The following is a 24,127-nucleotide window of genomic DNA, read 5'->3' as shown; positions in this document are numbered from 1 at the left end:
CTCCTCGACGAGGGAGTGTAACCCAACGGGTGCAATCCAACGGACATGTGAGCATGAGAGAGGCATAGAGAGAGACACACAGAGTCGAAATAGCAGCTGACATAGGCAGGTAGGATGGAAACATCACAGTCAGTTAAGACTTTACCTGGTTAATAATGTCCTTCCAATGATTGCTCAGTTTGTACCCATCCTCTCGGTTGAAGTTGTGTCTGTGTTGATACATCTGGATGGCTTCATGAACAAATCTCTGAAGGTAGCCGGTAGGTTTGCAGAGTACCTCCATCTTAGAAAAATCAATTTCGTGTGAGCCCACAGCGTTAAAAGAATGATCGGCAATGGCAGAGGTATTGGTCCTACCGTGTTTCAGCTCCGCCTTGTGTTCACGGACGCGGTCCGAGATACGTCGTTTCGTTTCCCCAATGTAACTGCTGCCGCAGCCACAGCTCAGTTTGTAGACACCAGGGTATTGCATGGCACGAATCACATCCTTTACAGATGGGATTAGATCACGGCTGAACAGCGAACCAGAGGTGAGCAGCTCAAACAACCTGGAATGCTGGAAGCCGGAGCGAACAAGCCAAGTAGCTCTACCCCTGACCCAACTCTGACCCTTGCCTGTAACACCAATTTTACAAATATTCCATAAGGCGAACCACAGTAGTCCAATCGAGTCCCTAGCATTAAGCAGGCCAACTGGCCCAACCATAGCCCCGACTAAACGAGGCAACTGGACCCGATGGTCATAATCCTCACCAAACTATGACCGACCCAACACTCACTCGCTGCACTCCGACCCAAAATGAACCAACCAGTCACGAGCCCTACCCACGACCCCAAACTCACTCGCCGGCTTCCACCTCGACCGCCTCACCAGCCAACAACGCAACCAACAGTCACCCCTCGAACTCGCAATCCACGGACCGACCAGACGAAAACCTTTCCCGCTAACCCCATCACACTAAGGGGCCGTCCAGTCCCAAGCACGACCTCCCCCATGCCCCATGCCCCAACCGCAACCCCCGCGTCTGGCGCTGCCGTTCTGCCCGGCCCCTCCACCTGCAGCTCCCTCGCACGCCGCAAGCTCTCGCGACCGTGCCCCCAACGCGTCATTTGGGAGAGGGGCCTCCCTCCTCCTCCTCATTATCATCCTCCTCATCATCATCCTCCTCCTCCTCATCATCAATCATCCTCATCACCAATCATCCTCATCATCAATCATCCTCATCATCATCCTCCATCCTCATGCTCTTCATCATCCTCTTCATCATCATCATACTCATCCTCGACCAAGAGTCGAGGTTTGTAGGGCTCGCCTGAAACCACGTTTAGTTTCTCTTGCGGATCCGTCTGTGTAAGCCGTAAGGGGTGGTGGTTTTCCTCTAAGTTTGAATGTTAAGTTTTTTGTTTTACTGGGATGCTGCTATAACCCGCCGTGAGGCCTCGGGTGAATTCCGTTCTGTGTGTTGGGAGTGTGCCGAGGGGGGTCGTTGTGTCCGTGGTAAACGCACGAACCCGCCTGCTTACAGAATTACGCGAGTTATTAAACTTAATTTTAGCTCTGTGCAGCGCCTTGTGACCTCTGGGTGAACCGCGCTTCATAAGCGGTGCGAACAATAATAATTATCATGATGACGTTGTACTTTACTTACCTCCAATTAGCATGGGCTGGCTACGCACGGTGCGAAAGAAGTTCAACTTGCGTCCTCTGCGGAGCATGTCGCTACGGGCGAGTCGGGAAGCGCCACTCGCCCCCCCCCCGCTCAGAGCGCGCGTTGTGACTGATATCTCCCTTGCCAGGGAGGGAGCCGACAGCGCGCCCCCCACGCCCCCGGGACACAGACGGAGAGGAAAGAAGTAGAGATGGGGGGGGGGCAACCCCCACTTCTTCCCGATCCGCCTCTGCCGCCCCCCCCCACCACGACCGCCCCTTCAAGAGATTCGACCCGGGGGAGGTCTGGGGCACACGGTGTCACCACGTCGGGGGACGGTGCAGTGCAACGCGGGCGGCATGATTCATGGGCGACGGCAAACGAAACCGCAGACGAGACGTCGCGTTATGTTGGCGTCTTCTTTTGTGCCCCCCCCCCCATCCACTGTGGACGACCCTGATGGGGGGGGGTAGACCCCGAGACGAGTCACGTGGTGGCCTCAACTCGGCCGCCGTCACGTGATTCTCGAATCGTCTGTTCGCGTTCTTCCAATGACTGCAAGCGAGCGATACACGGGGGCGTGGGGCGATACGATGCGCGTTGAACTTCTATCGCACCGTACGCAGTGAACCGTGCTGATAGGAGGTGCCGCGGGGGGGGGGGGCAGCAAACGATGCGCAGAAGAAATTCCAATGGGTGGGGGGGGACCCTGGCAGAAAGCAGTGGACCACCGTGTGTCAGAGAATGCCCACTGGGAGGTGGCATCACCGCCAGTGGGGTGAGATGGGGGGCACGTGAAGCGACAACACTTTTAGTGTTTTACCACCGGCAATCGTTTCCTTGACGCGGCCAAAACACAACAAACTGGACGCGACAATTCGACGAACTTAAACGGACGGTGACGTAATCCCCTTGAACAAGTAAAAAATTCTCTCTCTCGGTCTCTCTCACGGTTAATGAGAGCGGCGCACAGCAATGAAAAAAAAAGCCACTTTAGAACGATGACACTGTGGTATCATCAGCATAGCACAGTAAGCTCGTGTTTTGTTTATTCCTCAGAGAGGGACTAGACGCTCAAAACGCAATTATGTCCTCGTGCGGTCCTTGGTGACTTGTGTGCAAAGCCTCGTCAACTCGCTCCACTCCAGCTCCCAGGCTTCATCACGGAGCGGCGGTGGCTAGACGTTAACTACCTCGGCCTGGTGCACAGGAGGTCGTGGGTTCGATCCCGACCCTGACGCCTGCTGCTGGAAATGTGGAGTTTGCGTGTCTCTCTCTCATCATCACGGTGGCTAGGAGACGTTAACTACCTCACCTGGTGCACAGGTCGTGGGTTTGATCCCGACCCTGCTGCTGTATATTTGGAGTTTGCGTGTCTCTCTCACATCATAATCACGGTGGCTAGATGATGTTAACTACCTCGCCTGGTGCACAGGAGGTCGTGGGTTCGATCCCGACCCTGACGCCTGCTGCTGTAAATTTGAAGTTTGCGTGTTTCTCTCCCCGTGGCCGCATGGAATTTACTCCGGGCCCTCCGGGAATCGAACCCAGGCTCCTCGGCGATGCCGGCTCGGCGCCTCGCCTCCGACACGGCCATGGTGACCCCATGGTGACCCCGCTCCCCGGACCCCGCTCCCAGCCATCCCCATCGGTATGAGAGGCCCCTCTTGGGGACACGCCCGTGCTACGACACTGTGTGTGTGTGTACACAATGTGTGCAGTGGCTGGCAGATTAATCAGAGGCTCTTGACAGGCGTAATGAGGCGATCATTAAAGTCGCTGTCACGCATTTGCGCGATCTTTAATTAAGGGCGTTAATGAACTTCTAAATCGCTGCGCGTGGGGGGGGGGCAACACAGGGCAGCCGCCCCCCTCCCCCAAGGCTCCCCACGCCTCACTGACTCCGATTCACAGGCCACACGCCTCACACGCAGTGTTAGACACTCCACGTTGTACACAAAGACAAAGATCCCCCGTATAGCCTTAACGAACTGTAGGGTTCAAATATGAAACAACCCCGAAATATTTGTCACAGATGCTTGCCACTGAGTGCGAATCGAACTCATACAAAAGACTTTTCGGGCAAGTGCTGTTAGCGAGCACCTATAAAGGCCGGCACAGCACACGAGGGGGTGGGTGGCCAACACCACGCCCGGCCGCCTTTGTCTCTCTAGTGGCGATGATTACACATCGCACCAGGTACTCATTTGAGGCCGAGTCGACCTAGGGGAGGCCCAGGGCCGGTTCAGATAATCGTCACTGATGTTGGCCGTGAGCGGGAATCGAACCCGGGTTGTCAGGTTTGTAGCGCAGCGCGCTACTGCTCCTCACACGTCTCACGCAGTGTTAGACACACCACGCTGCACACACCACGTCTCACACGCACTCTATACACTCCACGTTGCAGACACAGAAGCTCCCTGTCACTCTGCTGTCCAGATGCGGAACTGCCTCCCTGATGAACATTGTGGGCGAAATCACCGATTCTGGCCTTCGAGGCCTTCAAATGCCGAGCACACACACGGGACATCTCGTAACTTCGCCACACGCCTTGTAGTGTACGGAGTCTTTGAGGTGCAGTGAACCAATGTTCATGCCGATTTAGATCTGTCTTAGACGAGCGAAGCGGGAGCTGAGTTGTCGGACAAAGCTCTCAGTTTTCAGGTCGATCTACATGCCCACCATCACCTACGGGTAATGACCTTTGGGTAATGACCGAAAGGATGAGATCGCGGGTACAAGGGGCCGAGATGAGGTTTCTCCGCAGGGTTGCCGCGCTCACCACTCTCCGTGATCGGGTGAGGAGCTCGGTAACCCGGGAGAGCCTCGAAGTCGAGCCGCTGCTCCTCCGGATCGAGAGGAGCCAGTTGGGGTGGTTCGGGCACCTGGTGAGGATGCCCCCCGGTCGACTCCCCCTGGAACCCTACCGGGCAGCAGCAGCAGCAACGTCCCACTGGGCGAAGACCCCGGGGCCGGCCCAGGACCCGCTGCTGGGACTAAGCCGCTCCGCTTGCCTGGGAACGCCTGGGAATTCTCCAGGAAGAGCTGCAGTCTGTCGCCAGGGGCAGGGAGGAGGTCTGGCGGCGCGGCGGCGCAGTGTACGGCAGTGCAGGGTATGATAATGGAGAGTATGATAGTGGAGGGTACGGCAGTGCAGGGTATGATAGTGGAGAGTATGATAGTGGAGGGTATGGCAGTGCAGGGTATGATAGTGGAGAGTATGATAGTGGAGGGTACGGCAGTGCAGGGTATGATAGTGGAGGGTATGGTAGTGCAGCGGTATAAGAGGGCGGTGTTGGAACAAACCACCTGAGTCAGTTTCTCGATGCGTCAATCCAAAGTGAATCCTGCACGACTGCCTTTCACGAGCGTGGGCGATGGGAGGAGCGTGCCTACCACAGTGGCGCATGCTGCGACGGTGTGGGGGCACACGGTGGCGCATGACGGTGGCATGGGGCATGGTGGCCGCTGAGTCGGGAACTGTGGGTGGCAGCATCGAGGCGGAGGCCAGGGCAGTTTGAAAACCACCAGTCACAAAAAAATAAAAATAAAACTCCAAGGGTCACCCGAGTGTCACTAAGCCACCCGTCGTCGGCGATGAGAGCGAGTTTTGATTTCCAGTCACGGTCGACCGAGTGCGACGCTGCTGAAGAGAAAGATAACGGATGAAGCTGCGCGGCGGCACTTTTCCTGCACCTCCCGTGAGGGTTTACGAGGAGCGGGAGGAAGGTGTGGGGGGGGGAGTGGTGGTGTGGAGGGGGTGGTGGAGGTGTGTGGTGTGGTGTGGTAGTTTCTCATGCCAAGAAAGCGACGTTTTCACGCTCCGTTCCGAGCCACCTCCGGCGACGGACGGCTGCAACGAGTGGTGCTCGAGTTGCACTTTTATTTTGACGCCGTCTCCCTTTAAAAAAGAAACAACAACACCACCGCCGGCGGAACGCAGGCGACGCCATTCGCCGGGGTCGCGTGCGCAACGACACTCCTCGGCGCCCAGCGAAACTGGCAGCCCACGCTTTGCACCGGGCGCAGTGCTGGCGGCCATGTTGGCCCGGCAAGCCGCCTCTGGCATTGAGCCACGCCGCCTCTGGCATTGAGCCACGTCGTTCTCGGGGCACAACTTAAAATGGGCAGCAGGGTGCCGGCGGCGGCGAAGAGCAGCAGCGGCAGCAGCAGCAGCAGCGCGATGAGTGACATTCAGATTTAAAGAGTTTTTTTTGCTTTTGCGCAGGAGGTGAAGATCTCAAGCTCCGGGTTCCGGCTTGCCGGCCAAATTCCCGGCCCCCAGCGGCCCAGTCTGTGACACGGCACCTTTCTCCTCCCAATTACAGCACACAAAGACAAAGATCCCCTCCCCCCCCCCCCCCCCGTATAGCCTTAGCAGACCGTTTGAGCAAGTACTGTTAACGAGCATCTCTGAAGGCCGGCCACGGCACACGATGGGGTGGGTGGCCAGCACCACGCCCGGCAGATTTTGTCTCCCGAGAGCGGCGATGTTTGCACATCGCACCAGGGACCCATTGACAGCCGAGTCGAACGAGGGAAGACCCAGGAACTGGATCCGATTTTCGTCACCGCTGTTGGCCGTGGGCGGGAATCGAACTCGGGCCGCCGGGTCCGTAGCGCAGTGGCGCTAACTGCTGCGCCACCGATCCCCACGCAACACGCCACAAGCAGCCGCGCGCACACACGCACACACGCGATACGCGTGCGATTTGGACCAATATTTTCTCACGCGAAACGAACACCGAGCGAACACTGCGAAGAACAAACACGGACGCGACACGACGCGACGAGTCGACGCGTAGGCTCCGTGCGGGAAGGCGCACACCCCCGGGCTCCCTCAATCCCCTGCCACGCTCGCAAACCCCCCGCGGTGGAATCGGTACCACGACCTCCCCCCCCCAGGGGGATTGCGAGCGGCGTTTCTCTCCCGGTCAAGAGGCCGCAGGTGTCGCGGAGTTCCTCCGCCGATGGGCGCGGGGGTCTCTCCCGACAGCCGTCACCTCCAAGAGATAAAAGGGGAAAATAAGAGAAAGAAAAAAAATCAAGCAGCCCCAAGGTCTCGCTCCAAAATGCCTCGTCCGCCTCCTCACCCAGCACCCGCCAGCATGCACCCTCACCCACCACCACCACCACCACCACCACCCACGTCTATGTCGGCGCTGGCACCGTGGCAAAGTGCCGGCACCGGCCGACGTTCAACCGAACGAATTAACCAAATATTTCCAGAAGCACAAGGGCCATGTTACGCCGCGTTCCAAATTACTCCGCGGAGGGGGTGGGGTCGCAAAACAAGAGTCGAATAGTCGCTGGCACCGAGATCAACCACAACCACCACAACCTCGCTCCGTCAAGCAAGCCGCTGAGCTCGCCGCTGCACGGCAAAGTCCTTGACCACTTCTAGAAACCGGCCCGCGGAGTAATTTTGACGGCGGGTGCACGGGAACGGTGCCGCCCTCTCGCTCCCCGATCAAAGGCCGGGCCGCCCGGCATCCCCGTCGCTGCGTGTGGGAAATAGCGCCACCTGTCCTCCCGCCGCCCCCCCCCCCCCCCTCACGGCGCGCCAGTTCCAGGTCGGTCACGGAACAGTCGCGGAACGGCCCCGGAATGGTCACGGAACGGTTCGGGAACAGTTCACGAATGATCGCGGGAACAGTTCAGGAATGATCACGGAACGATTTCAGAACGGCCCGGAATGGTCACAAAACTATCATGGAACGATTCCGGAACGGTCACAGAACGGTCCCGGAATGATCACAGAATGGATCCCGGAACGGTCCCGAAACGGTCCCACATCGGTCGCGGAATGGCCGAAGATCGGTCGAGAAGGGGGAACGAACCCAGCTTCTCACGAGCGGAACGAGCGGGCTGGCAGGCAAGCGGGCGGTCCCCGTTGCGGATGGCGGTGGGCGATTACCCCCCCCCCCACCCCAATTGGATCAGTAGAGCTTCCAGAAGGGAGGTGGCGAGTGCTCGGGAGGCGCGGGCCCGGCCGTGAGCCCCTTCCCGCACGCGCACGTTCAGTCCGTCTTCTCCTTGTGCGCCAGGTGCGGCGCGTCGACAAACTCGCGCCCGTTGTAGAGGATGACGGCGCCCGTGACGGCGCCGGCGCTCGCCCAGAACGCCAGGTAGGCCAGCGTCTCCGTGAACGTGTCGCCTGGGGATGCACGACAGGGAAGCACGCACACGCACGCGCAATCGCACGACAGGGACAAGGTTAAAAGTACAGCGTGGACGCGAGCCGTACGTCCGCGCTGTTTCGGGGTTGTTTCAATAAAAGTAAAAAAAAAGCAACAAGAAAAAAATGGCATTTCGTTTTTAAAGACACATTTTTTTAGGGTGTCTTCATCCTATGGGAACCACAACGCAGGGCAGGACATGGACTGGAATATGGGGAGCAGAGAATGGAACAGAGGCAATGAAGAACTGGGGAGACAGTGTTGTGATGTTTACACACTACACAGGGTACTCAGTGACAACTAAAAAAGAAACATTTTTCATTTTTATTAGAGGTTTTTTGGGTTAGATCGTGTCGTTAAAACCCGCCACCACCCGACACAGCCAACTAGTAAGGGTTGTCACGTAAACAAAACATGCCAATTCTTCACTAGTACAGCACACCGATGTGTTGGAGAGCCAAGCCTACGTGTTAAACTATTTTATATTTTACCAGTTAAGGCCCACTGGCCACAAATGATAGCTCAACGAAGTGGCTTATAGTGTGGAAATTTATGGCAGCCAAACATTCTACAAACACATGTTGATTCTAAATGTGGAGGGAAAAACTGGAGGACCCGGATAAAAAAAAACACGTGACCACGAGGAGAGAGACACGCAAAATCCAAATACACAGGCGTTTGGGTCGGGATCTAATCCACGACCTCCTGTATGCCAGGCGAGGTAGTTAACATCTCGCCACCGAAGAACCAGACCTGGTGTCAATTACAGTTGTAATTATTTCACTGCACTCACATCCTAATCCAAATTTCAGCCCACAATGCTCCTGTAATTGTCATTATAATTGAACCACGGTCTGCGCAGGACAGATACAAACAGACCACTTGCCACATGGCTCGGCAATCAATGCCAGCTTGCTGCACTCGGAGCAGTGTGTTCACCGTTGCACCAACGTTGCCCACAAAGACAAAGATGCCCATATAGCCTTAACATACTGTTGGGGCAAGTGCTGTTAGTGAGTAGCACTTATGAATCTACGGCACACGAGGGGGTGGGATGGCCAACACCACGCCCGGCCGCCTTTGTCTCCCTAGTGGCGATGTTTACTACACACTGCACCAGGTACGCATTTCAGACTGAGTCGACCTAGGGAAGGCCTAGGACCGGTACAGATAATTGCCACTGGTGTTAGCCGCAAGCTGGAATCGAACTCAGGTCACACGTTTCGTAGCGAAGCGCGCTAACCGCTACACCATGCACACGCATGTACACGAGACGCACACGCACACACACGAGACAAACACACACACGCATGCGCACATCACATGCACTTGCGCCAGGCAACATCGTCATCATCGCTCAGGCCACAGTGGACCGGAGAGTTAATCTCTGGCCGGTTGTCACGGGGCGACTGGTGACGATACCCGTGTGCACGTACGCCACCTGCGTGTCTGGAAGGGCACGCACGCCCTGCCACTACATGTGCATTCGCACATTCGGTCGCGCACACGTTTGCAGGCATCATTATATAAAAGGAGACTGTTTGGCAAAGTGCTGTTGTGATTCACACAGCCCTATGTCAATCCACTTTTATATGGGTTTCCTGACCCATCCCATCGTGCAGGCTGGTAAAAGGGGGGCCAGGGACTGGCTCAGATCACCATTCGCCACGGATATTAGCCGAGGCCAGGACCTGAACTCACCAGGTTTGCAGCATGCTAACACCACTGTGCCACCGCTCCACACACACAACCTTCCACATTCACACCCCACACACACGTGCGCGTGCACACACAGACACGCGCACGTGCGCACAAACACAAGGGCAAACAACATAACACTGCTGTCCAAGCTTCTCACACCTGAGGACCATCATCATCACCACCATCCCCCCTCCTCCTCCTCCTTTTCCTCCAACGTTAAATACACCTCCAGCACTCGAATGGCGGTGGCGATGCCACTGTCAGCACAGCCAGGGTTGCACTCTGCCACCACAACAGGTCGGCTTTGCTTTTGGAACGAGCATCGCGTTTCCTCTAGGTGCCTTCACCTGTCCCACAAACCGCGCACATGGCACTCACGCAGAGAGGACCGGAGCCAGCTAATGAGGAATCACTCGCTTTAAAGCACAGCCCTGCTGGGTGGCGCTGTGCCCTGCCCCTTGTCACGGGGCTTGGTCGCGCTCCCAGTACCACTTATCCCGGCTATTTCCATCCGCATAGGGGGAGACGGGGGGGGGGGGGGGTCAAGGGCGGGGGAGCCGCGCAGGGAGCAGGCGAAGAGAACCCCGGCAGGGGTCCGCAAACTCTCGCGGTGCCATAAAGCGACCGCCCACGAGGCTTCTTAGCGCTTCCTCTCGCTTCGACGAGCATCTCGCTCGCTCGCCCGCCACGCTACTTCCATCGCCTGTGCTCCCCCCCCCCCACTTACCGAAAATAACAAAACCACACGCGTCAATAGTTTAAAACCTCGCCGCTTCATGGCTGTCCCTGCGCCGCACGCTCGCCATTCTTCAACATCTGCTGACCTCCGGCGACGGCCGCTTTTTGTATTTTTTTTTTTACGCTTCGGTCCGATGAAGCGTGATTTTTTGACGATGGAGCGAACGGCGTGGCGGGCGTGTGGTGGGAGGGGGCTCGCCGGGCCCGTGGCTTTGCCGGCTGTGATGGAACGCCGAGCCGCACCGGCTCACCGGCTCGACACGTGAGCCTGCAGCTCGGTGGGAGCGTGTGTTACGTGTAAAAAAAGAAAAGAACTCAAAACACCGAGTCAGTGGTGGAAAGTCCACATTCCTATGGCAAGGGCGAGTCCATCCATAGGACAACCACTGCGGAGTCAACCTCCCAGCTCGGATTTGAACCTGCGATCTTGCAATCGCTCGCTCGACCGGCTAGCCACCTGGCCACGTCCGAAAATCGCGAGCTGCTGTTGTTGTTGTGCGAGGTTTGCGCTTTGCGTTTGTTTGGCCGAGCGTACTACACCCGCGGCACCACCGCTGGGTGATGCGGAAAGAATAGATTTGGCATCTGGAATGCTTGTGGATAGCAGTGCACCACTCTGCGTAGGAGCGCCACAGCCGCCGACGTTGTTACAGAACTACTTTTGAAGACCTCTCTGTGACCTCTGGAGGTTGGGCACCGATTTATTCCCTTGAGGCGGAGGGCGGCGCAGCAGTAAAATCCATCGTGCTCAACGTCTCAGCATCCGCATCAACCCTCCCTGCGCCTTCACAAAGACCCCGCATATATAGCCTGGACAGACTGTTGGGGCAAGTGCTGTTCACAAGAACCTTTGAAGGGGTGGGTGGTCAACACCACGCCCGGCCGCCTTTGCCTCCTCAATGCTGTTGTACACACACAGCACCAGATACTGGGAGGCTGAGGTCCGGTTCACACATTCACCAATGTTATTTATCATGAGCCCGAATCAAACTCGGGTCGGCTGGATTCGTACCACAGCTGCGCTTGACCGCTGCGCCACCACTCCTGCCTTCACCAGTCCCGCACTGACCGGCACGGTGAAGTGCGGCCAAACAACCCCCGCCGCCGCACCCCCACAATCAGCACGGCTTGCGGATGGCTTCATCCAACAGCGGATAGCCAAGAGGACGCTGCCGTATATGTACGTGCACAATCACACTGGCGTTTTACATTTTCACAGCTGGATTAAACCCCAATAACGGATTAAACCAAATTAAATTGAAAGTGGGGGGGGGGGGGGGGAAGTGGAGGGGGTGGTTTTGTGCAGTCATCGGTGACCACCGGGCCAAACCAATCAGCTCCGCTCCACTTGACAACCCAGTTTGGTCACCAGTGGCTGCCCACACACAACGGAGGCCACGATTAGCCGAGCCAGGCCACCTGGTCGCTCCACATTTTCCATGCCCTTTAATCGCCGACCTGGACGACGCATTCTAGTGCCAAGGAGGGGGCGACAGTTTCTCTTGTTCTGGTTCATTTTTTTTTGTTAAACACCTCAACTGCTGCTCTAATGCGTTTGGCACCCGGGGCTGCCAAGCAGACGCTGTGGCTCTGACTTTGTATTTTTAGCCGATCCAGAACCCTCTGCTATGCTTTGATAAGATCGGTGTCTGGCTGAGGAACGGCAGGCAACCGGGTGGAGTACAAAGACAAAGATCACCCGTATAGTCTCTAACAGACTGTTGGGGCAAGTGCTGTTAGTGAGCACCTTTGAAGGGCGGCACAGCATACGAGGGGGTGGTGTGGCCAAAACCACGTCCGGCCGCATTTGTATCCCCAGTGCTGATGACGTTTAAACCCCTCTCCAGGTACTCATTTAAGGCTGAGTCGACCTAGGAGAGGCCTAGGACCAGCGTTATTGGTCGGGGTGAGTGGGAATAGAACTCGAGTCTCCGGCTTTGTAGCGCAGTGCGATATCCACCACACTACCGCTCTCCACTCACACACAACGGATAAAACAAAAACAAAGATCCCCCTTGTTGAATCTGTGAGATTGTTGTGGCAAGTGCTGCTTGCGAACGCCTATTAAAGCTGGCATGGCACAGGAGGGGGTAGAGGGGTCAGCAACAAAGCCCGTCCACCCGTGTCCCGTCTGTGCTGATATTGGAACGCTGCGTGAGCAGACACACCTTGGGGGGGTAATAGGGGAAGTGTGTGTACGTGTGTGTGTCTGTGAGGACTGGTGGCACAGTGGTTAGCGCGCTGCCCTATGGACCCGGGGATCCGAGTTTGATTCCCGGTCACGGCCAACACCAGTGACAATTATCGGCGTGTCCGTCTCGTGTGTGTGTGCGTGTGTTCGTCTTGTGTGTGTGTGTGTGTGCGTGTGTTCGTCTTGTGTGTGTGTGTTGTCTTGTGTGTGTTGTCTTGTGTGTGTGTGTGCTGTCTTGTGTGTGTGTGCGTGTGTCTCGTGTTTGTGTGTGTGTTCGGCTCCTGTGTGTGTGTGCGTGTGTTCGTCTTGTGTGCGCGCGTTCGTCCCGTGTGTTTGTATGGGCACACGTGCGTGGTGTAGCGGTTAGCGCGCTACACTACAAACCCAGGGATCCGAGTTTGATTCCCGCTTGCGACTAACACCAGTGGCGATAATTTGCACCGTTCCTGGGCCTCCCCTAGGTTGACTCAGCCTCAAATGAGTACCTGGTGTGCTGTGTAAACATCAGCATTAAGGAAACAAAGGCGGCCAGGCGTGGTGCTGGTCACTAACTGCACTTGCCTCAAAAGTCTGTTAAGGCAATACGGGGGATCTTTATATATTTGTTGCATGTGTGTGTGTACTTTGTAGCGAACATCTATGAAGGCCAGACATCACCGCCACTTTGTGAACGCTGGTTGTAATGTTATTGCAGCATGGGTGTGTTGGTGTGACTTTCAAGTTCAACTTCACCAGACCAGGACAAGTCTCATCGCGCAGTGCGTGAACCACTCCACTACCGCTCCCTACAATTCACGTACACAAACATAAAGTCCTCCCCCCCAACCCACCATATAGCCTGAACGGACTTTTTGGGGCAAGTACTGTTAGCGAGCACCTATGAAGTCCACCAAGGCACACGAGGGGGTGATGTGGCCAAAACCACGCCCGGCCGCCTTTGTCTCTCGAGTGCCGATGTTTACACACCGCACAAGAAACTCACTTGCGGCAGAGACTACATAAGGAAGGCCCAGGCCCCGTTTCAAATAACCGTCAGTAGTGTTAACAGTAAGTGGGAATCGAACTCGGGTCGATCGAGTAACGCTCACCGTGACACCACCGCTCCCCCCTACGTTTCACACACAAACACCGCACCACCCCCCAACCCCCCCCCCTCCAGCGTCCCATTCCTCCCACACGCATTGCTCACCGGTGGTCAGCAGGCAGATGATGCACATGGAGAAGGCGACCACCATGACAATGGGCAGCTGTGAGGGTACAGGGAGGGTGGAGATGGGGACAGAGAGGAGGAGAGTCATTCACGCGCGTAAACACGACAAGCAGAAAAAAAATCGTCCCCGCGCACCGCGGATCCTGCACCAACGTGCAACGCGCGTTAATTTTCTCCCGCACGTTGCAATACCGTTGCGGAATCCACGTATATATATGTTTTTACCATGCGCACGTGATCAGTAACAAAAATCTGACAGGGCAACTGTCAGGTTAAAAGGGGGGGGGGCAAATGCATTGGCGTATTTGCAAACAGCCCCTTTTTGTTCGCTGTGGATTATGTCTCCAAGTGTTGAGCACGAACCCTTTGATCGCTGAGGCCGGCGGTCCAATCGATGAAGTTTCCCAAGGCAACACGACTTCACCGTGCACACTGGAGCATCTTTACGAGAGCTGCAGTGCCTACCACCCGCCCCCCCGGAACGGTACAGATAAATGGATGGAGCTCATGGATTAAGGGCTTTCAAACCGAGTTGTAAACCATTAAAAGTGGTGGTCATACATTATTTAAATACTCCGGAATGCGCACATGCCATAATAATAATAACCATTTGTCCCGCTCACTCATTTCATGATAAAATACGATTGTGCGACCACAAACTCGAGAGGCGTGCATCTGCAGCGGCACTTACCGCCCCTTCTAACCCTTGTCATTCCACTGCTGGATGAAGGCCTGTCAGTAAAGTATACTGTTTGTTTAACGAGGTGAGAACTCGAGAGACAAGGATCGGAGTCTCATTGGTAAGAGTCACCTCACAGGGTGTGTGTGTGTGTGTATGGTGTGCATGTGTCTATGTACGGCGTGTGTGTGTGTGTGTGCAAAAACAACCCCCTACCTCCTCGTGGTGCCGGAGTGCAACGCTGTGGTGGGCCGTGCCGAGGGGGGAGGGCCATTCCCCTCATGGCGTTTGTAACAACCACAGTGGCCCAATGGGGGCTCTGGACGGGTGCGAGGGGCTGGTAACCCTTGCACCTTCAATTAATTACCACAAAACCACGTCTAAAATATATATTAATAAGCTTGTGCCGGAGGCCCCGGGGGGACAGGCGTCTATAACGTCTCCTGGCCCCATTTGGTGGAGCCAGGAGATTGAATCTTTACCCTCGGAGCTCCTCCAGAAACAACAGAAAACCACTGAGGGTGGTCACATGGAATGTTCGAACGCTCACTGCGGAGGAGAGGCTGCCACTCCTCTGTAGGAAGCTGGACCGGTACCGCCTGGATCTATGTGGTATTCAGGAGGCCCGGTGGACCGGCTCTGGCCCCTGCCACCATGAGGGGTGGACAGTCCTCTACTCGGGCCAGGAGACCACCAAACAACAGGGAGTGGATCATCTTGGGAACAAAAGAATGAAGGGGGCGTGGGAGGGTGGCGGTGAGGTGTGGGAAGCTTTAAGCCCCAGACTACTTTGGGCTCGCCTTCCCATCAACCAGAGGCGAGGAGTGGTGGTCGTGGTTACTTATGCCCCCACCGAAGACGAACATCCGTGGAGGGATGCAGGCAAGGCCGATGAGTCAGATGGCTTCTATGACCTCCTGTCACAGGTGCTAACTCAAGTGGCCCCTCGGGATAGAGTCATCCTGTTGGGCGACTTCAATGCCCGAGTTGGTCATGATGCTGGCACCTGGTCTGGAGTGATTGTAAGGCATGGGCCAGATCAGCTCAATAACAACGGTAGGAGGCTGCTAGATTTTTGTGCAGCCCATGGGCTTGTAATTACCAACACACTGTTCTGGCATCGGCGCATCCACACAACATCATGGATGCATGCCGGGTCCAAGCAAGAACATCTACTGAACTACGTAGTCACGGAACAGCGGATGCGGGCCCATGTCCTTGACACCAGGACCTACCGTGGAGCTAATCTGCCCACTGACCATCGACTTGTCATCTGTAAGATGTGCCTGCCATTCTTCCACTCCGGTGGTGGGTGTACACCCAGGACCCCATTCAAATCCAAGGTGGCCTGGTCTCAGCTAGCTGATGAAAGTTGCAAGCGAGAATTTCATCATCGCTTGCGGCTGGGGTTGGCATCGTCCCCCACTCCTGATGTCGAGGGGAAATGGGCGAGGTTTAGGACTGTGGCTCATGCAGCTGCAATAGCTGCTTTGGGTACACGGTCCAGACCTCCCCAGAGACCCTGGCTGACAGAGGTGTTCAGGCTGGCTGAGAAAAAGCGACAGGCCCACTCTCATCGTCTACAGCAGGGGTCCTCAAACTTTTTAAACAGGGGGCCAGTTCACTGTCCCTCAGACCGTTGGAGGACCGGACTATAGTTAAAAAAAACTATGAACAAATTCCTATGCACACTGCATACATCTGATTTTGAAGTGAAAAAACAAAACGGGAACAAATACAATATTTAAAATGAAGAACAAGTAAAGTTAAATCAACAAACTTGCCAGTATTTCAATGGGAACTATGGGCCTGCTTTTGGCTAATAAGATGGTCAATGTCCGGTTCCATATTTGTCACTGCTAGTCGTAACAAGTGATGCAAGTGTGCATCCGTTAGTCTAGATATGGTTGTAGATTTCAAATGTTTCATTCTGGAAAAAGTCTGTTCACAGACATAAGTGCTGCCAAAGATGGTTGCCATTTTGAGTGCATGGTTCCTGAGATGAGGATATGTCTCAGAGGGGAGAGATGCATAGAAATTATGAAGGCTGCTTGACTTGAATGCGTCTTTCAGAGAGTCACAATTCTGCAGTTCAGCCAGTTCCATTTGGTAAATTGTATCCACATTTTCAATGTCAATAGAAAATGGGTTACGGAAAAGCTGTATGTCCTGTTCATGGAGATGAAGCTCTTTAAATCTAAATTGGAACTCCTTTTGCAATTTTTCCAGTGAATCCACACATGTTTTGTTTGGGAATGCAACCAATGGTTTTTCCGCTAACAGATTTTGAGTTGTGGGGAGATGGCAGAAGTTTTCCTCCTTCACTTGTTTGATGAGGAGGCCTAATTTTACTTCAAATGCTTTGACATGTGATTGCATATCACAGATGAGCTTCCCCTTTCCTTGAAGTTGCACATCGAAACTGTTGAGTAGCTCTGTTACATCTGTCAGAAAGGCAAGGTGCCATTTCCATTCTGCATCATTGAGCTCTGGTACTTCTTTGTTTTTTGAAAGCATAAACGCTGTAATCTGTGGAAGTAAGTCATAGAAACGTTTCAAAACTCTCCCTCGACTCAGCCAACGGACTTCTGTGTGGTACAGAAAATCTTCATAGTCAACATTTAGCTCAGACAGAAATTCCTGAAATTGTGGTTGAGTGCATGAGCTCTAATGAAGTTAACAGTCCCACTTCAGTGATTTACTACACAGCGCTTGTTGGTGGATGAGGCAGTGTATGGCTATTGGATGAGAATGGTTGTTTGTCCATCTCTTGGTTAATGCGAGCAATTACTCCTTTCTTAGACCCCACCATGCTAGGAGCACTTATCAGTTGTCACACTGGCTAGTTTAGCCCAGTTCAGCTCCAAACCATTCACAGTTTGGCAAACCTTTTCATAGATATCCTCTCCTGTAGTTGTTCCTTTGATGCTTTGCAGTGCAGCAAGCTCTTCTGTGACTTCGAAATAGTCATTTGTCCCACGAATAAAAATTAGAAGTTGTGCAGAATCACGAACATCATTGCTTTCGTCGAGTGCCAAGGAAAAATAGGAAAGTTTTATTGTGGAGTTTTGCAAATGCTGATGCAAATTGTCTCCCATTTCTTCAATCCTCCGTGTAATTGTAGGTCCTGAAAGACTCACTGTACTAAATAAATCGGCCTTCTCTGGACACATCTCTTTGGCAACAGAAAGAAGGCATTCTTTAACAAATTCTCCCTCCACGAATGGTCTGCCAGTGCACGCTATTAGCTTGGCAACTTGAAAACTTGCTCGCAGTGATGAAATATTTAGCTGCTTCTGCTTCACAAAAGTATTTTGCTGAGTTGTTAATGTATTTTTAAGTTTTAATATTTTATCTTTTCTCACTTCTCCGACCAAACAATCATATTTATCTTTATGTTGAGTTTCATAGTGTCGACGTAAATTGTATTCTTTGAACACAGACACTATATTCTGGCATATCAGACACACAGCTCTTTCCTTGTACTGCATGAAAAAGTAATCATAAGTCCACTGTTCTTTGAATATCCTACACTCCGAGTCAATTTTTCTCTTTCTTGACATCATTGTTTCCTAGGGAGTCAAAATTGCTATTAGTAAAATTCCAATATATATACAGCGCTACAAAAACAATATACCAGCAATAACTTTGCCCACACAGAGACACACAGACTGCACTGCCCATCAATGCAGTCTGATTGGGGGAACTCCGCTTTTACCCCAGGCTCACACTGGTGCGGGTGCCATTAAAAAGTTAATTACACCTGCAGTTTTGTTCACAGATCGCAGTGCGATCTGCGAACTCGCATAGGAATCTGATCGCATGGGGGAGAAGACCCATGCGATCCGATTCCACTGCAGGAAAAAAGAAGGCACATGTGCCTTTATTCTTCCGAATCTAATGCAAGTTCAGCCATACAAGCATATGGCTGAACTCGCACTGCTCAGAGATCGCAACAGTATGAACCGGGGCTTACACAACATACAACATATAACCTCATACAACTGAAGAGCAATCAGAATATAAATGCACTTACTGTCATTTAAATTGGGGTTCCTACTCCTCGGCTGTCTGTCACTGACCAGCACGGGAAAACAGCAGGCAGCCCCTCCAGAGATCAGAGATCACTCTGTTATTACCCCTCTATCATTTACTCAGCACACAGGAATATCACTGGGAGTGGAGCCGAGGGGCAAGTGAGGGAGCTGAGGGAAGGAGAGCCAGTCAAGCGCAGCCAGGGGAGGCCTGGCAGCCTTAGGCCTGGGGGGCAAGTCCAGTCAATTGGCCCATTGAACCATTCACCAGCGCAGCACAATGAGTGCCCACCGCCGCAGCTCAATCAGTGCCCACCGCCGCAGCTCAATCAGTGCTCACCAGCGCAGCCAAATCAGTGCTCGCCACCGCAGCCCAATCAGTGCCCACCACCGCAGCCCAATGAGTGCTCACCAGCGCAGCCCAATTAGTGCTCACCAGCGCAGCCCAATTAGTGCTCACAAGCGCAGCCCAATTAGTGACCATGGGCCGGATAAATGTCCTCGGTGGGCCGCATGTGGCCCGCGGGCCGTAGTTTGAGGACCCCTGGTCTACAGCATCCAACGTCAGAGAATGAGGAGGCTTACCGCAGCCTTCGCTCGGAGGTTCGGAGAGCCATGAGGCGCTGTAAGGATGGGTGGTGGTTGCGGGTTGCTGAGGAGATGGAGTCTGCCTCAATGGCCCGCAATCCCAAATTTCTATTTAACCCCATCAAAAAAGTAACCTGCAGCACCACACCTATTACCATCATTAGGAGAAAAAACGGGGATCCCTCGGCATAGAAAACATCGTGGGACAAAGTGGGGATGACCCTGCTGAGGCTACGGTGTCTCAAATATTGGAAGAAGTCACCCCCTGTGAGCAGCTGGCTGAGGTGCCATCTGTTGAGGAAGTACTGAAGGCGATCCAGAGTCTGAGACCAGGAAAGGCACCGGGCAGAGATGATCTCCCAAGCGAAATCCTGAGGGAGAGTGGCGTTTGTGCACAGACTGCCCGACATGTCATCATAACAACAGTCTGGACCAATGGACGGTTTCTGCAGGATTGGAAGAATGCCCTGGTGGTCCCCCTCTTTAACAAGGGGGACCGCACAGACTAACAACTACAGGGGCATCTCACTCCTCAGTGTGCCGGGAAAGGTCCTGGCAAGGATTATTCAACATCGACTTGCCAAGCACGCTGAGGAGAGGCTTGCGGAGCCCCAATGCGGTTTCAGGAAAGGGCGGTCCTGCACAGATGCCATATTTTCTGTCTATCTGCTACAGCAGAGGTGTAGGGAATTCCAACAAAACCTACATCTCTGCTTTATTGACCTGGTCAAGGCCTATGATACCATCAGTAGGCCTGGGCTCTGGGTTTATCTTCGTGCTTTCGGAGTCACTGACCCGCTGCTCACGATCATTAAGGACCTTCATGATGGTGAGCGGGCCCGGGTAAAACTACGTGGCCGGGAGTCAGAGCCATTCCCTGTACACCTTGCGGTGGCGACAGGGATGTCCTCTGGCTCCCACATTATTTAAGATCTTTTCGACCATGTAGTTCGTGAAGCCTTCTATGGCTGTACCAGAGGAATTTCCATCTGGTACAGATACAATGGGAGGATGATTGATGCCCGGGTGCAGTCAAGGGATGGCTCCCTATTGGTCAACCACGTTATGTATGCCGATGATCTGGTAATTGCCGCTCACTCAGAGGAGCTGGAGGCACTGCTGCTGAACCTTGAGCGTGCCACCAAGATCAGCCCCACTAAAACTAAGCACCTGCCTGGGTATTTTGTACCATTGGACACTCCACCCCCACAACTCCCAATTAGTGATGGGGCAGTTGTGGAGAGAGTGGAGAGTTTCCCATACCTGGGCAGTGTGCTCATGATCGGCTCCGGTTTGACAGCAGAGGTCTCACTCCGAATCAGTCGAGTAACATTATCTTTTCATCGGTTGCGTAACGCTGTGTGGAAGCTACCTGATCTGTCGCTCTGCACGAAGCTTCAGGTCTTCTCGGCCACGGTTATTACCTCACTTCCTATGCTTGCAAAACGTGGACCCCCCTAACGGAACATCTTCGACGGTTAGAAACATTTAAGCTGGCCTGCCTACGATCCATCCTGGGTTTAACCAGGCTGGATTGTGTGAGGAGCTCACAAATCCTTGAAAGATCTGGACGAAGTCCCATCGGTGAGCTTCTCCGGCAGGCAAGGCTGCGTTGGCTGAGTCACGTAGCCCACATGCCTAAACAGCTTTTGTTCGGCCGGATAGTGGGGGCTAAACGGGCGCGGCACAGGCTAGAGAAGAGATGGAGTGATGTGGTACAGGAGGACGTGGAGCTGAGTGGACTTGCTGATGACTGGTACCAGCGGTGTCAGGATCGGCCTCTGTGGAGGAGGCTCGCTACTGGGCAGTTGGAGGCAGTCGCCCTCCAACAACAACGGAGGGCGGAGGAGCGACGCTCACAACAACGGCACAGTAGGGGGCACAGGTGGTGCATCAGCCAGTCATCTCAGTCAGTCGACCCGTGGCACCTGGGTCTGCCCCGTGACCTCTTGCCAGCGGGCGTTCGACACTTCACGTGGCCTCAACGTGCACATAGCCTGGCACAAGCGTCGTGGTAACGTCACCGCCACTTAGTGGCGAATGGCGGTTGTTGTTGAGCGTAGGTACGTTTTGAATCATCTCAGTGTGTGTGCATTTGTGTGTATGTATATGGCAGGCTGGGTGTCTTAAGGCTTAATGCTGGCAGGAGATCACGGGACAGACCCAGGTGCTCTGGGTTGACCGACTCATGAGATGACTGCCACCAGCTGTGCTCCTCACTGTGCCACCTCGCTGCGTTTTATCCGCCCCGGCGCTCCGCTCGTTATTGCGAGCGTCGCTCCTCCGAAACGCATCTCAGGCTGGCACAACCACTGTGGTGACGTCAACACCGCCACTTCGTGGCGAATGGCGGCTGCTGTTGTTTTATGTTCATGCGTAGGTATCTATTTATGCAAATGTAACCCGAGTCATTTGAAGCGTGACAGTTGGCGTTTAATCGCTGAATTTCATCTTCCAGGGACGCCGTGCCCACGCGTGCACCCCCGTGTCAGTGCTCGCAAAATGCACATGCCAGCAGCAGCAGGAGCAGCTTTAATGCGAGGCTCCATATCTGAGAGCGACACCTCCAAAAGCGCAACGGAGTCTGGACTCAATCCATCTCTCGCCTTTGGCGGCGAATCTTCTCCAGTCGCTCACAAATTGGGTGAGGAGCGGCGGGGCTCGTTTGAGCCGCTTGATTGTGTGACACCGAGGGGCCCCGGGGCTGAGCTCGTCTGCATTTCCTTCTCGCGGCAACCAAATTACCGCGGGCTGTCATGGTGTGCCACTGCCGTGACGACCCGTAGCACGCGGAGGGATTGGGAGCGTCTTACTTCAAGGCAATAACTTCTTCTTCTACTTTCGTTTAATTATTCACTCAGCAGCAGCACGCCGGGAACGAACGCTCGCAACAGTGCGTCCGCCGCGGAGATGGAGCAATGGAAGTCGGCACGTGCGCTGGAGATTGGTGGATCGTTGCTTCGCAGGATTGTTGGGGGGTGGATTGATCATGGCTGATAATGATGATTTTTGCTAGTGATCTGCATTAGGATAGTTGACCAATGCCAATGAATGTGGAAATTGGGAAGAGCCGAAATAACCCATGCTGACAAGTTGGATAATAACAATTAGGGCGTCAGCAATATAAGTTTTAACGTGACAATTATCGCAAAATCAGTTAACTTTAACTAATAATTGTATTCGCTCGATGGGCATCGAGGAGATGCCCTGGCTTGCCGGGAGAAGACGGTACCACAGCTAAGTGCAGACACAACACTCTATACTGTACAGGATAGAGTGTTGCCTCCTCGTATGCGTTGATTTTTTCCGCGTGCTCCCGTTTCCTCCCACATGTTTAACAACTCATTAAGTGTGGACAACTGTTGTTATCGCCAGCTCCTCGCCGCCTGCTTGCTGGTTTCCCACTTGTCTGGGGATCCTTGGCGATCGGGAGAAGCAATTTGTATTAACGGCAATGATGCCGCGATAAAAAACTAAATACGAGCATTTCACATTTTTATCGCCTTGTTTTCTCTGCTTTGATGTACTTTAAAAGGGAATCAAGAAAGATTGCTTTATAAATTATTCAACTGCAATTCACTTAACACGGCCCGCCATGAGTCTTCTAATCATTGCACCCTTACAATCTATGACGCTGATAACGCCCATGCTGTCACAGGACAATGACGTCTTGTGTTTGACATGCTGTCATTTACTCGTGAAATCATTCTACAATCATGGGTAATACCAATTAAAAAAAACGTTTCCATTGTGAACTTTCAAGAAAAATTACGAGCTAAAAAATATAAAACGAATTACTTCGTAAACAATAAACGGGGAAAGATATTCACGAAAGTGCAGTGGGCTAACTGCTGCACAGCTGCTCACCAAACCGTGACAATCATGTCCAAGACAACAATGCACCCCCCACCCCCCTCGTGTAGCCTTAGAGTGACTATTGAGGCAAGTGCCGTTCACAAGTAGCACTTACGAATAAAAATCTCTATTCATACTGAATGAAAGCTATTGAGCTCTTTTCACCAATGTCCAGTCGATGGAGGGCACGGCGCACGAGGGGGGGGCAGGCAGCACATGCGCGCGTGTTGGTGCGGACCCGTGCGGGCGTGGAATGCGAGACGACACTCACGGCCATGAACTTCCAGTCCTTGTGCTCGTGCAGCAGCGGCGTGGCCCTCTCTGCCTCCTCCACCACGTAGTTGCCCAGGAAGAGGTCAATGGAATCCTGAGCCGGCGGTTTGCGGTCGTCAGATTCAGCAGGGAGAGAAGGAGGGCAAGGGGAGGTCACCCCGGGGTGAGAGGGCAGGGATAAGGGGGTGAGCGGGGAGGTCAGGGGTCACGCAAACTGTTTGCGCTTTCCATTACTCAACAGTCCTGCAGTCGCAGCGGCGTCCGAATGCCGACGGTGTGGACAGAGTGTCAATACCGTGCAATCACAGACTTGGCGACCTTTCACTTAGCTTTGCGTGTCCAAGCTCCAACTAAAACTAAAACCTTAACTATGTTTCATTTTTACCACGTAATGCCCACTGAGCTATTTAGCTCTTATTCAGACGCGACCTGGCCACAGATGATAGCTCAATGCAGTGACTTATCTTGTGGAAATTCATCGCAGCCAAATACTCTTTTCGCATATTTCTAAATGTGGAGGGTAAAAACTGGAGGACCAGAAGAAAAATCCACACGGCCAAAGGGAGAGAGAGAGATGTGAAAACTCCAAATACACAGGTATCAGTCGGGATCAAACCCACGACCTCCTGCATACCGAGCGAGGTAGTTAACATCTTGCCACCGTGGCACCCCAACTGTTGGGGCCTCCACAGTGGCATGTGAGCATATTCATAGTGACCCGGCCTATAGTGGCCAGCACAGTGGTACCAGCTGCAGGGACCTGAATAGTGAACTACACTATTGGTGGGACTGGTCCTGAACCACGATGGCCTCTGCTAGCATAGTCTGAATAGTGGCCTCAAATTCCAGATGATAAGCCACTACACGTTGGGCTATCTATCATTTGTGGCCAGGTCGCTTCTGAAAAAGAGCTACATAGCTCAGTGGGGGCCTTTGGTGGCCAAATCAAAAATAGTTTATATATTTTTTAGAATAGTACATGAGAGGCCTAATTGGCAACCTCACGTCTTCCTCGTCTTCGAAGCCAGAA

At 53.7% G+C, this 24,127-nt stretch overlaps 1 protein-coding gene across 1 annotated transcript in view; it reads right to left on the bottom strand.

The window, feature by feature from the left end:
* Positions 1-7,455: 7,455 nt before the first annotated feature.
* The window catches only part of SACM1L (SAC1 like phosphatidylinositide phosphatase), a 59,218-nt gene continuing 42,546 nt past the window's right edge, over positions 7,456-24,127 (bottom strand). The window contains exons 17-19 of the mRNA XM_078606806.1: positions 23,096-23,191; positions 13,648-13,705; positions 7,456-7,806 (exon numbers count right to left, since the gene is read on the bottom strand). Of these exons, the coding sequence (XP_078462932.1) occupies positions 7,670-7,806; positions 13,648-13,705; positions 23,096-23,191 (291 nt within the window). The 3' untranslated portion in view covers positions 7,456-7,669. The remainder of the gene's footprint in view (positions 7,807-13,647; positions 13,706-23,095; positions 23,192-24,127) is intronic.

This window comes from Lampetra planeri, chromosome 26, assembly GCF_965212315.1.
Source record: "Lampetra planeri chromosome 26, kcLamPlan1.2.h2, whole genome shotgun sequence".
Lineage (NCBI taxonomy): Eukaryota > Metazoa > Chordata > Hyperoartia > Petromyzontiformes > Petromyzontidae > Lampetra > Lampetra planeri.
This window is presented reverse-complemented; position numbering and strand designations above follow the sequence as displayed.